The sequence below is a fragment of the Anastrepha ludens genome, chromosome 6, assembly GCF_028408465.1.
Source record: "Anastrepha ludens isolate Willacy chromosome 6, idAnaLude1.1, whole genome shotgun sequence".
Classification (NCBI taxonomy): Eukaryota; Metazoa; Arthropoda; class Insecta; order Diptera; family Tephritidae; genus Anastrepha; species Anastrepha ludens.
Genome location: NC_071502.1, coordinates 11,760,359 through 11,776,089, shown reverse-complemented (window position 1 = coordinate 11,776,089; position 15,731 = coordinate 11,760,359). Strand labels below are relative to the sequence as shown.

At 39.4% G+C, this 15,731-nt stretch overlaps 1 protein-coding gene across 1 annotated transcript in view; it reads left to right on the top strand.

Moving 5' to 3' along the window:
• Positions 1 to 15,731, top strand: part of LOC128868906 (uncharacterized) — a 104,124-nt gene that overhangs the window by 13,913 nt on the left and 74,480 nt on the right. Inside the window, exon 2 of the mRNA XM_054111503.1 lies at positions 12,743 to 12,833. Within this exon, the coding sequence (XP_053967478.1) occupies positions 12,743 to 12,833 (91 nt within the window). The remainder of the gene's footprint in view (positions 1 to 12,742; positions 12,834 to 15,731) is intronic.

Genomic DNA, 15,731 nt, shown 5'->3' with positions numbered 1-15,731 from the left:
TTTGTGTACTGCAGTTGTCTAGTTTACAAGTGTCAAATATGATTAAGGCACGACGCCTCTGTCTCTATTTGCCTTGTCCCTATTTGGGTGCGACCCTCCTTTTCCGCATGCGCCAGGTTCCTCTGTCCTGCGTCGTCACATCATCAAGGTGTTGCTCTCTTATGGGGTTAGGGGTAGTCAGAGGCTCGTAAAATGATGATTTTCAAAAATTTTTTTTTTTGCTAGTCAATCGCTTTATTTTACAAAAACAAAAATATAGCATTAATACATCAGGTTTCGACTTGACTTTAGCAAAATTAAAAAAAAATAATAATAATTTTAAAAGTTATCGCTGTTTGTGTGAAGCCCATTTCTCCAGAAGTCCCTTCCGCTGATCATCACAACTCCTTGGAGATTCATCTAAAATCAATCGGACAAGAGAAATTAGTTTTATTAAAAAATAATCATGCGCCTTTTCAAAATTAACAATATGGCGGCATCAGGAAATATTTTTCAGATTTTCGAGAAAAAACTGACAATTGGGTCCCGGGGTCCCATTTCCTTATTTATCCACTTTTGGCATGTCTAAATGTGTATAATTGGGAAATATAGGGCGGGCCATGTAAAATTTGCTTTTTGAATCGGCTATAAAAAACACTTATCAATATTTTTTCAAACTTTCTTTATATTTTAAAGATTGAATATTGTCATTTATGAATAAAAAATAATATCGTTCAAATGACTGCCACGACTGGCTTTACAGTAGGTCATTCGATCAACCCAATTTTTAAGCACATTTTCGATTGTTTTTGCTCCAATTTCATGAATGGCAACTTTAATTTCGTGTTTTAAGGCATCAATCGTCTCTGGATGGTTCGCATACCTTTTGTCCTTAACGGCTCCCCACAAAAAATAGTCCAACGGGCTTAAATCACAGCTCCGAGGCGGCCAATTGGTATCGGAATTTCGGCTGATTATTCGGTTCTCAAAAACGGTAGCCAAAAGTTCGAGTGTAACTTTAGCAGTGTGACAAGTTGCACCTTCCTGTTGAAGCCAAATGACGTCCATGTCATCCTCTTCAATTTTTGGAAACAACTCGTTGAGCATGTCACGGTAACGCTCGCCATTTACTGTAACCGCGGCTCCTCGCTCATTTTCGAAAAAAAATGGCCCGATGAGGCCGCCAGATCAAAAACCACACCAAACAGTGACTCGTTGTGGATGCATTTGCTTCTCTACAGTAACGTGTGGATTTTCTGAGCCCCAAATCCGACAATTTTGCTTATTGACGTAGCCACCGATGGGAAAATCAGAAAAGAAGAAGAAGACTCACCACTTTGGAAATAGGTTTTCAATATTTCCCAATTTTGTTCAAGCGTATAGCGTCCCATTTCGTAAAGGTCAAACCTTTTAGTAAATTATGAACACATTTGACATGTCATTTGTGTTACCATTCTCAAAAAAATAGGTGGTTCAAAAAACAAACGCTATATTATGGCCACCCTGTACAAAACTGGAAAATTAACGAGAATTAGGAAAATACTAAGGGAGTAATGTGGGCTACTACTTCACAATACCCGACGCTGACTAGCCTACATTAGCCACTGTACCACTTACAAGGAAAAAGTATTACGAACTTTTGTTTAAATAATTTAAAAAGAGTTTCTTACCGCATTCAAAAATGCAGAATAAAAAAACAAATGAAAAACAAATCGACTGCACTTCTCAAAATATTTTGTTCAACTGCTCGTCAGTAAAGAGTCGAATTCAAAAGACGAGCAGCGTAAAACATTCGTTATATGAATTTGAAGTTCATACGAAATCTTTCTAGTGCATGTTTAGTATTATGAAAAAATTCAGACGTTGACCACATTACCCGAATAGGCCACAATACCCGATCTTACTCTATATATTTTTCGCAGTATATGGTTTTGGCACCGTTTAATGGCTTTATAAATGATTTTTGCCCTTCTTAGACTTCATTTCGAAAAATATTTTAATATTAAAATTATTATTTTATTATTATTACCAAAGTAATCTAAACTATCTGTCACCCAATTTCGTTTTTGAATACTTTTGAATCTCAAAACCAACCTTCTCCCCACTTTCATGGTAGTTCCTTTTGTCATATGACCTGTAGAAATCATAGAGGAAACAATTTTCCACATCAACGCATTTACCTAAATTTACGTGCCACGTAAATCTCATGTCATCTTACAATACATTTTCAGTGTAGTTAGTTGAGTTAAGTGATTTAGGGAGACAGAAATGGCAATTACTTCAATAGCACTTGCCTTGAAAAATTACATCTCAGCAATTATTTCAGGAAACACCTCAACCAACATAATAATCTATAATCCATCAATCCCTTAATCCACACCACTCAAAATGCATTAGCAGCGCCTGGCAACCCGACAATCTTCATTCGCATTACCTCAGCCATGATCTGATCAGCTTAAGAACGATTATAGTATAGCGCTCAACCGTAGAACACTTCAAAGGCAACGGAAAATAAAATATATGAGTATGAGAAAGAGCAAATATCAAGCAATGAACAGCCGAATGACCCAACGAGAATCAATCGAGAGATTGTCTGCTGTCAGAGCAGTACGAGTACCGCCGCCTGCACCCTCAGCGCAGCCCAAGTGTTGCGCTGCTGAAAACAACGTTCACTACGAAAATAAAAATAGCAATAACCAACTACGTCAAAAGAACAACAATGGCTAAGAATAACAACAAGCGATGTATGTAGGTATGCTCCAACGTATATGTGTGTGTGTGTATATGTATGTGCGTGTGTGTCGATCGTGTATAGATACAAAAACAAAAGTTATATAAAACAGTGTGAGGCACTTTGGCGTCTGGTTGTCGCCAACAGCTTGGCACATCTCTACCCGCAACGCACCGCGCCGCTCCGCACCAATGGAAAGCACAGCAGCAACGTGTCTTCGAAATCGGATGATTCTTGAATAGACGTTTGCTGGCTTTGAATTTTTATTCATACACTATATTTTTTTTTTCTTTTGTATCCAACATTGTGTTTGTTGTATTATATTTTGTTTTTGATTTTGTTGTGGCACCAACAACAAATGGCATACATGCCTACATACATCCATTTATAAGTAGTATCTTACCGATCGTGCTGCTCATGACAGTCATAAGCGCGATGATGATGATGTTGCATTTGATGATCATCAACACCTTTTTAGTATTGCCCGGGAATCACGAACGATGGGGATGACGCGACGTGACGTTGGTTGTTGATTGGCAGCGTTGAATGAGTGCGCGCCACAAATGTTCAGATTCGAGGAGCAGCAGCAACAATGTGAGTGTTTGCCTTCACTCAAATACAATTGTTTGTTTATATGCACATACATACACACATACATACATACACACACACACACACAAACATATACATAGCAACTGTCTGGGACGGCAACGAGTGGAGAAGCACTTCCTAACATCGTCGTCTATCGTTCGACAACGTTTAAATGCCGCGCCACCAACGAATAGGCCGATCAGTCGCCACCACAATAGCAATAGCAAAAAACAAAAACAACAAAAAAAGACAAATCGATGCGATCACCAGAAGCGCGCTCGCGCGATCATTGACGATCGGCATTTAATGGACGACGTTTCGACGACGGCGACTCACTTGTTTCTTAAGGCGCGTCGCTGGCTCACACATTCGCCACTACATAGGCGGTAGTAGTAATAGTTGGTTGCCCACCACCACCACCGTTCAGCAGCTGGAGCTATTTAGTGAGTAATCGAGCGGGTGAGCGAGTGAGTGGGGGTGTGGAGAGCATGTGACGACCATCACTTGAACTGTTTCATGGCTTTTTGTTGCTACTTTTTTTTTCGTCGTTGTGTACAATTGCGGGTTGGTTGATCATTCGACTCGTTCTACGCATTCGTCGTCATTCGCTCGTCGGATTGTTGGTGTTTCGCGCGATTTCTTTTTTGTTGAGTTTGTTGATTTGCGATTACGTTCGCGTTCGCAATTCTTTTTTCCGCCTCTGGTTTTGCGCCCTCTAATTGTTAAATATTGTGCAGCTCTTCCTCTTCTTTTTACAAAGTTTTTCATTTGCATTCGATTAAAATTCATACATTCGCTATTTGTTTTCATTGTTCATTGTTCACAGTGAATTGAGTGTAGCACTTCAACGGTAGCATACACACATACACACATACATGCATATGCGCACATAAATCAGGCAATGGCAGATCGCTCGGCCTGTTGGTTATTGTTTGTTGGTTCGTTGAGCATTTCTGTAGTTTTTTGAGCTGATTTGTGGAATGGTAGATTTTGCCGATTATTGAATTTTCAGATTGTTCGCATAAAATCAATCATTGATACCCAACAGTTGCTTTATCGCTGATTGGACAAGAACTGAATGCATATAAATAGTGCCTATGTGCAAACAGTGATGGGCAAAAGACTGTATACACCACCTTTTTCGTTGGTTTGAAAGCCCAAAGAGGTTATTGAAAAATTTGTTGACAAAATTTGATTTGAAACCTTTTTTCTAATCGCACGTGTAACCTGACCCAGTGGTGCTGTATGAGGCCACTGTCAGCGTTTCCTTCGCCCAGGAATACAGCTTAACTCTGAGATCGTAACAGTTTTGCTCTTTTTTCAACAGAGGCAATAAATAATTGTTATTCTATAACAAAAGTTAATTTTTTTCGGTCAAATATAAAACCTAAAACTTAGCCGATACTTAAAATCGTTAAAAATTAGCCCAAAAGGTGGTTTGTAACAGAGCAGTGTTTAATATAATAGTTAAAAAAACAAAACAATTGTATTGTTAAAAAAAGGTAAACTGCTAATATTATTTTTGTTCGAAAGAGAAATTAAAAAATTTAAAAAATTTTTTTTTTTTACCGAAAAAATAAAAGTCAAATTTCAACTTTTATTTCTAACCAGCAAAAATAAAGCCAGCCTCTTAACGTATCATTTTTGATTGCAAAAATATCAGTCAAAAAATAACGATTAATTATATTGAAAGCCAAAAAATAATTGAATGGAAAGAATTGTTGAATAAAGCCAAACCAAATTTAAATCATCTAGGATTAATATTCCTTGGGCAACAAGCATCGCATTGCACAAATAGAATAGACAAATTCTTACCGCCTACCTTTTTTAATTGAAATTTCGAAAATAACACCTATTTTTCTTCTTCTCTTCTTAATTGGCGCGATAACCGCTTACACGGTTTTGGCCGCGTTTAACAAAGCGCGCCAGTCGTTTCTTTCTCGTGCTAACTGGCGCCAGTTGGACACACCAAATAAAGCCAAGTCCTTCTCCAACTGATCTTTTCAACGCAGGGGAGGCCTTCCTCTTCCTCTGCTACCACCAGCTGGTACCGCATCGAATACTTTCAGATCCGGAGCGTTTGTATCCATTCGGATGACATGACCCAGCCAACGTAGCCGCTGGATCTTTATTCGCTGTGCTATGTCTATGTCGTCGTGAAGCTCATACAGCTCATCGTTCTATCGCCTGCGATATTCGCCGCTGCCAACGTGCAAAGGTCTAAAAATCGTACGCAGAATCTTTCTCTCAAACACTTCAAGCGTCGCTTCATCGGATGTTGTCATCGTCCAAGCTTCTGCGCCATACGTTAGGACGGGCATGATGAGAGCCTTGTAGAGTGTTAGTTTCGTTCGTCGAGAGAGGACTTTACTACTCAATTGCCTACTTAGTCCAAAGTAGCGCTTGTTGACAAGTTGGATTTCAAGGCTGGCATTGTTATCGGGGTTCATGCTGATTCCTAAATAAACGAAGTCCTGTACAACCTCGAAATTATAACTGGCAACAGTGACGTGGGTGCCGGTACGCAAGTGCGCCGACTATTTGTTTGAAGACAGGAGGTACTTCGTTTTGTCTTCGTTCACCACCAGACCCATTCGCTTTGCCTCTTTATCCAGTTTGAAGAAGGCAGAACTAACAGCGCGGTTGTTAAGACCGATAATATCGATATCATCGGCATTCGCCAGCAATTGTCCGCTCTTATAAAATATTGTTCCTGAGTTCTGCGACTCGTACGATGCTCTCCAACATCAGGTTAAAGAAATCACACGACAGCGAGTCACCCTGTCTGAAACCTCGTTTGGTATCAAACGGCTCGGAGAGGTCCTTCCCAATTCTGACGGCGCTGCTGCTGTTGAGCAACGTCATCTTGCATAGCCGTATTAGTTTTTCGGGGATACCAAATTCAGACATCGCGGCATACAAATAACTCCTTTCCGTACTGTCGAATGCAGCTTGGAAGTCGACGAAAAGATGGTGTGTGTCGAATCTCCTTTCATGGGTCTTTTCCAAGATTTGGCGTATTGTGAATACTTGGTCGATGGTAGGTTTTCCAGGTCTAAAGCCACACTGATAAGGTCCAATCAATTGGTTGGCGGTGGGCTTCAGCCTTTCACACAATACGCTCGCTTGAACCTTATAGGCGATATTTACCTAGTAGACTAATCCCGCGGTAATTGGCACAAATTGCAGGATCGCCCTTCGTATGGATTGAGCAGATCACACTTAAATTCCCATCGACAGACATGCTTTCATCCGACCATATTTTGCATAGAAGCTGATGCATGTACCTTACCAGCTCCACGCAGCCATGTTTGAATAGCTCAGCCGGCAGTCCGTCGGCACCCGCTGCTTTGTTGTTCTTTAGCCGCGTTATCGCTATTCTCGTCATAATCGGGTAGCGGAACGACCATTCCGTCGTCAACGATTGGGGTATCGGAATCTTCACATTCTCTCATGAGCAGCTGTCACTGTCTAATAGGTTCGTGAAGTGTTCCCTCCATAATTTAAGATTGCTTTGAACGTCAGTCCCCAGTTCGCCGTCTTTGTTCTTACAGGTCCGTCCATTTTACCTTACCTAAATTACATTTACATATCTTATCTTGTCACTTGCAAGGCAATTCTATTTACATATCTTAGAATACCCAAACTGCCGATCGTGTCGTCACAAATTTCGTGCACCAAATCATACAGTGGACCGATCACTTCCTGCGTTACGCTGCTATTAAATTAGAACTCGAGCCCTGGTCCACCTCCTTGCATTCACTCAACTTACCCAGCTCAACCTATCAGAGGAGAATTTATTTGTAGTAAGTATTTCTCGTCGCTTCCCTGCGTAAGCAACTCATTTTCGTTTTCAGCAATAATTTTATTTATTTCTTTGTCATACTCGTTTATTAGTTGTGTGTGTTTTTTTTTTCTTTTTTTTACCATTTTTTTCTTTTTATTACTTTTACATATATTATGTATGTATGCACATACATATGAATTGTTTTCGTCGTTTTGCGCTCTTATCGCTTGTTCTGCGGCTGTCATGTCATAGCTGTCATTGTTGCTAGTTCTAACAGTTGTTCGTGTTGTGCTGTATTGTCGTATGTTAAACTCGTTCGCGGTATTCGCTGTTGTCTAGTGTGGCTACCACTAGCACAGCAATTGTTGGTTTGGTTGGGGCGACTCTACATTGGTCGCGTTGGTCGTGGTCGTATCAACACATAGGCACCATTTTCGTCGCTCGTTGTTGGGTTTGACGTACACGCCGTCTATGAGTCTTGAATTCTTGCGAACTTGTCGCATTTTTTTCAGTCACTCGTCGCTGCGAGCGTGGTTGGTATGAAAGCAATGATTCTTTAACAGATTGTTTTTTGTTTTTGCCGCGTTGTTGTACCTACTATTTTATAACTCGCATCGTCAACGTTCTCTTGAGAGTAACTCTTATTTAGCATTACGTGTTTTTACTTGATTGCTTTGATGATCGCGACAAAAGAACGATCAAGCTGGCAGGTGCTAAAAAACATTAAAGAATATCAAATATGTATTTTTTTACAATGTGTACGTTTTTGCTTAGCAAAATCTTAGGTGCCAGAGCTCGACGACGAACACTCAATCCGTATGACGAACAAAACTCGCAACATGAACGATCGCTCAGTTCAGATCGTGCGTGTAATCAGTGGGGGAAAAAAAATGCAATAACAAAAAACACAAGACAATCAGTAGTGCTACATAACCACAAGTGCTGGGCGACGATCATCTGTTGCATTTTCGCAGGCAATCAAAAGAAAAAAGGCAATCAGAAAACAAGTGATCGTAGTCGTCGTCACCGGCACACTGACGACGCCATGCAAGTCAAGTGGTGATTTAAATTGCACAGTGTGAAGAATATGCGAAATGTGTGTGTACATGTGTATGTATGTATGCATCTAGAAGTGCAGGCAGTGCTGCAGCAGCTACAAAAACATGTATGTATATATGAGTAAGTGTGTATGTATATACATATGTTTGCGGCATACAAACGCTAAGCCAGCATTATTGGAGACACACCGACAATGCAAGCACATACATACATATGCACTACCTACATACATATATACAATGCCCCTTTCTCACTCTGCCGGTCCCTCACTCAGCCTGTGATGTCGCATTCAATTAACCCTCCCGCTCACTCGAACTATCATGTCTGTCCGAATGTCTGTCGATGTGTCTGCTGTTCGGTCACAAGTGTAAAAATGTTGGCCGTTGCTTTGGGTTATTGTCTCCACTGTCCGGGTTCCATCGGCGCCGTTGGGCCACACAGTCACACAGTCACATAGTCACCATAGACACCAAAGCCAGACTTGTTTAGCCGTTGCTGTTGTTGTGCACTTAAATACACTTTTTTTCGCCTCTTTTGTTTTTTGTAATTTTCTGCTTCTTAGTTTACCCGCTGTTGAGTAGCTGTTATTCTTCCCCTTATTTGTTGTGTTGTTATTGTTATCATTGCCGACAACGCACTATCAACGAACTTGAGTGTTGGTGGGGCGTCTGCAGTCAGCGCTGACTTCAACATGGCAATCGGTGTTCCACGCCGTCGCTGCTACTGCTGCTGCCAGATTTCTTGGGCAGCACGATTTCTATGCACAAATGTATGTATGGATGTGTGTATGCCTTTAGGCAAGCCAGTGCGCGCTGCGACGTCTACGTCGGCGTTCGATGTTCGACGTTCAACGATCACTGCATTATTGTGTTTTGTGTGAATCAAATAGAAAATATTTCAGTTTAAGCGTAACGTTGCATACGTCAAGACCACGCGATTCTCTGTGTGCTGTCGAGTTAGTGTAAAGAAAAAGAAGTAGTGAGAGTGACTCGTCGAGAATGAAGAATCGATCGTGTTTATTGAGATCAGCGTACGAGTATGAATTGAATTTATGTTATTTGGAAAATAAATAATTGCATATCTGCTTATGTAGGTGTGTACTTTACAGCACATTCTAAATTTTTATCGACAGCGCAGGAAACAAATGTTTTTATTTCGAAATGCCGCACAAGTGTAATGAGCGGGCGAATAGATCGTTACGGGAAATGCAAATTTTTACAAAGCAAATAATTACTGAATTGAATAAGCAAAAGAAAATATGAAATATTTCCTCATAGTTTCAGTAAATTAAACAGTGAAAAAAGTGTGTCATCTCGTTCAGTGGAATACTATGTCGAAACGCGAAGGTTTGTAATATTCTTTCATAAAATTTTAATTGCATAAATCAACAATAATGCCAGCCGCGCCTTTGAAGTGCAAATGTGTAATTGTGTGTGTGAGAATCATTAAAATAGTGCAAACAATTAAATGAAAAGATTTATTATGTGTTGACTGACGCGATCGCCGACGATCAGCTGCTAAATGAATTTAGAAAAATTTGAATTTCTCTAAGTGAAACCGGGCATTTAGAAAAGTTTATATTTTTAAGAAAAATCGGCAAAACTTTCCTTTACTACCACGATATATTTGGATGGGGGGCGGAGAGGGAGGGGGCGTGGCACCACCCACCACGCCCATTAGAAAGAGCAAGGTTACACCATTATAACTGTGAAAGTCCCAACCTCCTAGTGTCCCTATAGAACTCCCAGGAGATGTTTAAAAATTAGGTTTTTTCCGACCGCATTTGCAGTTTGTACTGAAATACAGTTGAAGAGAAGAGTATACAGCAGTCGTCAACCCAGCAAGCATTTAACTTAGGTTTTATATTTCATAACATTTATGAAAACGTTGTTTTATCGTAAAAGTTATGAATGCCGATGGCGAAAATTTAGGTCAAAAAATGTTCGATTTTGCATTATTTCACTATTTATAAAATGTTTTTTTTGTAAAAATATTTGTTTTTGAAATATACATGTATATTTGAAATCAAAAAAGCGCCGCAAGCGAAAATTTGGACTAAAAATCGCGCGATTTTTATTCCAAATTTTCAGTATTTGTAAAAATATTTGTTTTTGTAATATATATTTATATTTGAAATCAAAAAAAGCGCCGCAGGCGAAAATTTGGACTAAAAATCGCGCGATTTTTATTCCAAATTTTCAGTATTTGTAAAAATATTTGTTTTTGTAATATATATGTATATTTGAAATCAAAAAAGCGCCCGGCTAGAATTTAGTATAGTGCCGATCGCTTTGGAAAAAACGGTAAAAAGGGGGTGATAGAGGGGTGTATCCTCATCTTAAAACTGAAAACAGAACCTGCCGGAGGCTTATAGTTTTTAAGTAATTTAATGTTAAAGTTCTATAATTTAGCGAAAAGTTGGTGTTGCCATACACCTGAAATGAAAACGAAGTTCGCACGCAGGGATGTTCAGTGGAAGGTTCATTGTAAAACTGCAGTATTTTTTGCTGTAATTTAAAGTTGAGAAATGAATTTGAAAATAAAAACATACAACTCATTTAAACTTAAAAACAATGATATTAAGCGTATCACAAAAAATAATAAAGTAATTAAATTGATTAACACAGTATTTTTGCGTGGAACTCTTTATCGCGTAGGCGGCCTTCGGCCGCGCTTCAAAAAAATAACCCTCATCAGTCCAACTCCGGCTACGCAATCCACAGTATTTTTGCGTAGAACTCCTTTTCGCGTGGGCGGCCTTCGGCCGCGCTTCAAAAAAATAACCCTCATCAGTCCAACTCCGGCTACGCAATCCACAGTATTTTTGCGTAGAACTCCCTTTCGCGTGGGCGGCCTTCGGCCGCGCTTCAAAAAAATAACCCTCATCAGTCCAACTCCGGCTACGCAATCCACAGTATTTTTGCGTAGAATTCCTTTTTGCGTGGGCGGCCTTCGGCCGCGCTTCAAAAAAATAACCCTCATCAGTCCAACTCCGGCTACGCAATCCACAGTATTTTTGCGTAAAACTCCTTTCTGTGTTAAAACCATTGAACCCAAAATTAAAACGTCATATGCGTGTATGTAATAAGGAGGCACAATAACCCCGACCCCCATGATTAAGACTAAACTTAAGAACTTATTTTTTGTTTTCATTTGCAGGCATCCGGCAACACCATACTGTTGGCATTCCAATCTTCTTCTTATTCGCGCTTAAAATTGGAATGTGATTGCATAGGCAAATGTATTTGCATTTAATTTTAATAGATATAATTAAAATATTAGCATAAAAATCGGTAAAAACACGCGTGTGAGTGTATATTTGGTGATTTATAGTGAAATGTTAAAAAATATAGAGTGTAATGTGGCAAATTATACTGATGTTCCCAAGGGCATTTTGAATGTAAATAATTAAAAAATTATTATTTCCCGATTAATTTAAAGTTATAAAGAGTGTTCCTTAACACCTCACTAACATCTCCACCAAGTTTCATTAAAAAAAGCATTATAGTTTGCCAGAAATTCCAAGATCGGCACTGTTCTAAACTCCAGCCAAGCGCCCTTTAAATAATAAAAATAATAATGAAAGAATTGTTCCCTTTTGGTTGACTGGGTTTTTCTTATTTCGCTTTGTTCTTCTCTCTCTCAAATGTTCGTTTGACAGTTCGCTCCTCAAATTTATTCTGCACGGTATTACAAACGGTTAGAAGAACATTTGTAATAATAGAATTTTAATAGAATTTGGACTATTATTTAGTAAAAATAGCTTTAAATCGAGTCTTAATGTAATAAAGAATATTTATAAGTGATTTTGTTACTTTTCTGTGTTTTCTCTGTAATGGGGCATTTTTTCAAGCTTATGAAAAAAAGATGCATTTTTAACGTGAAATATTGCTATTAATTCTTAATTTTAATTTATAAAAAGAATATAAATCAAAAGGCTGATATAGTGACTACATTTGCGTGTTATAATTTTTAAATTCGGTCCACGCACTTAGACATTATAACCAAATATGTCGTGGTAGAAAAGGAAAGCTCAGCCGAAAAATCGCACACTGTGCCACCACAAAACCCCTCAACTCATGCAGGCAGAGTTTAACGAGAAAAGTTCAAGTGATCTGCAAATGATCTTCACTTCGCCTGAAGCAACCCAAACGTGCGCGTTAAGAAGCAGATAAAATTCGATTGACTCACTCCATAACCAAAAGTGCAAAGAATAACTGTGTCGGCGCATTTAATTGAGTTCCACGAATTTGCTGTGAGAATTCTACCAAATCAAGCCAAAGTAGCAGAAAAAACAAAACACGAAGAAGCGCAGCCCAAAAACAAAAAACACAAAAGCAAACATTAAAACACTTAAGAAAAAGGTCGAGGAATACCCTGCCGGCACATCCCATTTTCAAACTAAACACGCACGTGCAGTGTGCCTGTGTATGTGTAAGTGAACACACTTGAGGAGGTATAAAAAGTGTATGCCGTAGACGAAGACGCAGACGAAGTCAGCACTGGCGACACAGTGTCCGACGTTCAAGTGGCCGACGGAAAAGCGCAACACTGCCTCCAGGAAGCAACAAGGAGATCAAAATGCAACAGCGTAACAACAACAACCACAGCACGCACACACATATTTGAAGTCATTAATAAACGAGTGCCGTGTGTACGCAGCAAGCAATCTAATAAAAACAAAAGGTATGTATTCATTTAGAAGATACTCGCGTATTTAAACAGCCACACAGCCACACATTAGTATATATGTATGCATATGTACATATAGTCCAAGTAAAGGTAGACGCAAGAACGAGCGAGGTAGTGACAAGTGGCAAAAGTTAAGCGGCGACGGCAGATCAACCAATAGCGAACAGTGCAAAGAACCTGAAAGGGAAGCAGGGCATTTTTAAAACAAGTTGAGCTAAATATGTATGTAGTTGAACGTCGTTTTGTTTTTGTTGTTAGTGTTGTTGTTGTTGTTATACTAGCTTATTGGTAAGCAGCATGAAATGCGCATGGCGCCAGCATACCTGCCAACATCTATGGAGGTATGTCGATGCGAGCGGTCGTAGTCGCCATTGCGGCAGTTACCGTTGCACGCGAGACGCATAAACAAAACGAGCGACGGCATTGTTGTTGGATTCGAGTCACAACATTAAAATAGCAGGCAACGAACACTAGTTTGGCAAGATCATCAACGACAGCGAGAAGACGATCAAGTAACACAACAAGATCGGTTGATACCTGAAGAAACTAGAAATTGTCACAACGATATTTCAAAATATGTAGTATAATATCAAAATCAACAACAACAACAACAGTAAGAAGTACGATAAATAAGCTAGTTAAGTTAAGAGCTCCAAGCGAATTTAGAAGGCGGAAATTTTATATACGCAAAAAAAATATTGTGATCAGAAATAGCAGCAACTAAGTTTGCGGTCAGGCAGCTAAGGTGTTGCACTGCGTAAGTGGAATATAAGCTAAAGTTATAGCCAGAGTAGTGATTAGGTGCATAAGTGCGTGGGTGGTAGCATGCATGCTAAGGTGCATCGCTCTCCATACAAAAACAATAACAAAACTGGTGTTGTTTGTGCAATGGAGTTATAAAATTTATTATAAATATAAACTTGCGCCAAAAAATTTGAAAAAATGTTAAGCTTCACGTGACATAAACCGTTGTGAAAGTACGGTCGTGTCTGGATATAGTGAGCATCCGATATTGTGGAAATTTTAATTTTTACATATATTGGTAGTCGAAAAAGTCTTTTCGTATTTCTAATCAAACTTCAACTCAGTTTTTTTTTTATATTTATAATGAACTTTATTAAACCAAATATGTACCATTTGGTCGACCAACTTTTACCATTTTTCTTCTAGAGGCATTATTCCATCATTGTAAAACTTTTGTGGTTTCTCGGCGAAAAACTGCGACAAGTAATTTTCATAGGCTTCTCTTGAAGCCAACGTTATTCCATTAAGGGAGTTTTGCATTGACCGAAACAAATGGTAGTCCGATGGTACAAGGTCAGGGCTATATGGTGCATGCATCAAAACTTCCCAGCCAAGCTCTCCCAGTTTTTGCCCGGTCATCAAAGATGTGTGTGGCCTAGCGTTGTCCTGATGGAAGACGACGCCCTTTCTGCTGATCAGTTCTGGCCGTTTTTTTTTCGATTGCTTGCTTCAATCTTATCAGTTGTTGACAGTAAAGTGTAGAATCAATCGTTGCAGGCTGGAGCAGCTGATAGTGGATGATTCCTTTCCAATCCCACCAAACACACAGCATAACCTTTCGAGGCGTCAATCCTGGCTTTGCGACCATTTGTTGAGCTTCACCACCCTTGCATCATTATCTTTTTCGCTCATTATTATGGTATTTGATCCACTTTTCGTCTCCTGTTACCATTCGCTTCAGAAATGGTTCGATTTCATTTCGTTTCAGCAAAGAATCGCAGATGTTAATTCGGTCCATTAAATTTTTCACAGACAACTTATGTGGTACCCAAACATCGAGCTTATTTTTGTAACCAGCCTTTTTTAAATGGTTCAAAACCGTTTGATGATGAATTTTTAGTGCCTTGGCGATGTCATGGCAGCTTATGTGACGGTCCATAATTTCATCGACTTTTTCAACGATAGATCGACCGGAGCGAGGTGCATCTTTCACATCGAAAATTCCAGAACGGAAGCGAGCGAACCATTGTTGTGCTACGCGAACTGATGCAACTTCACAAATTTCATTGGTGGCTTGCGTGGCATTCTTCCCTTTTTTCAAAAATTTCAAAATATAGCGAATTTCTTCATTATTTTCACTCATTTCACACTTTTGAACAGCTATAACTTTTTTTCAACTTCTCCGTATTTAATTTTTGTTTTTGTTAAATGAAGCTTAAAATGTCACCTTTCTGACACCATATGATATGACACAATGTGATTGGTAGCACTGAAGATAGATGACTCCAACGACATCTATTAACAAAATACGAAAAGGCTTTTTCGACTACCCAATATGCATATAATATATATATAATTGGCGCGTACACCCTTTTTGGGTGTTTGGCCAAGCTCCTCCTCCTATTTGTGGCGTGCGTCTTGATGTTATTCCACAAATGGAGGGACCTACAGTTTCAAGCCGATTCCGAACGGCTTCATTTTCTTCACTTTCTAGTGCTTTAAATACAATGGGCTTTTTAGCCTAAGTGTTTTAGGAGTTACCAAATCTCTCGGTGCTTCTTGGCTTAGTTTGACTAAGAGGCCATTTGTTTGAATAAATAGAAGAAGGCAGCTGTGAGTAGTATAATCGTTAGTGCAAACGTCAAATACTGCAGAGAAAAATAACAATTGTCGAACCGTTTCAAGTTAGTGAATGGCGCTACAGGTTTGGCCTTCAATTATGGTGAAAAACGAAATTGAGCGGGTAACCAATTCGTCACCAGCAATCGGCAGCAGAATGCTCAATCAATCAAGCGGAGTTCAAATGGCAACGAAGCAACCTAAGCGAAGACAGCGTTGATTTTTTGCTTATTTCGCTAACATAATCTCAGTTTTTCTCAGCAATCCGCCTTCTTAACCCCAGTTACGTCATTACGTCAGCCAATCAGC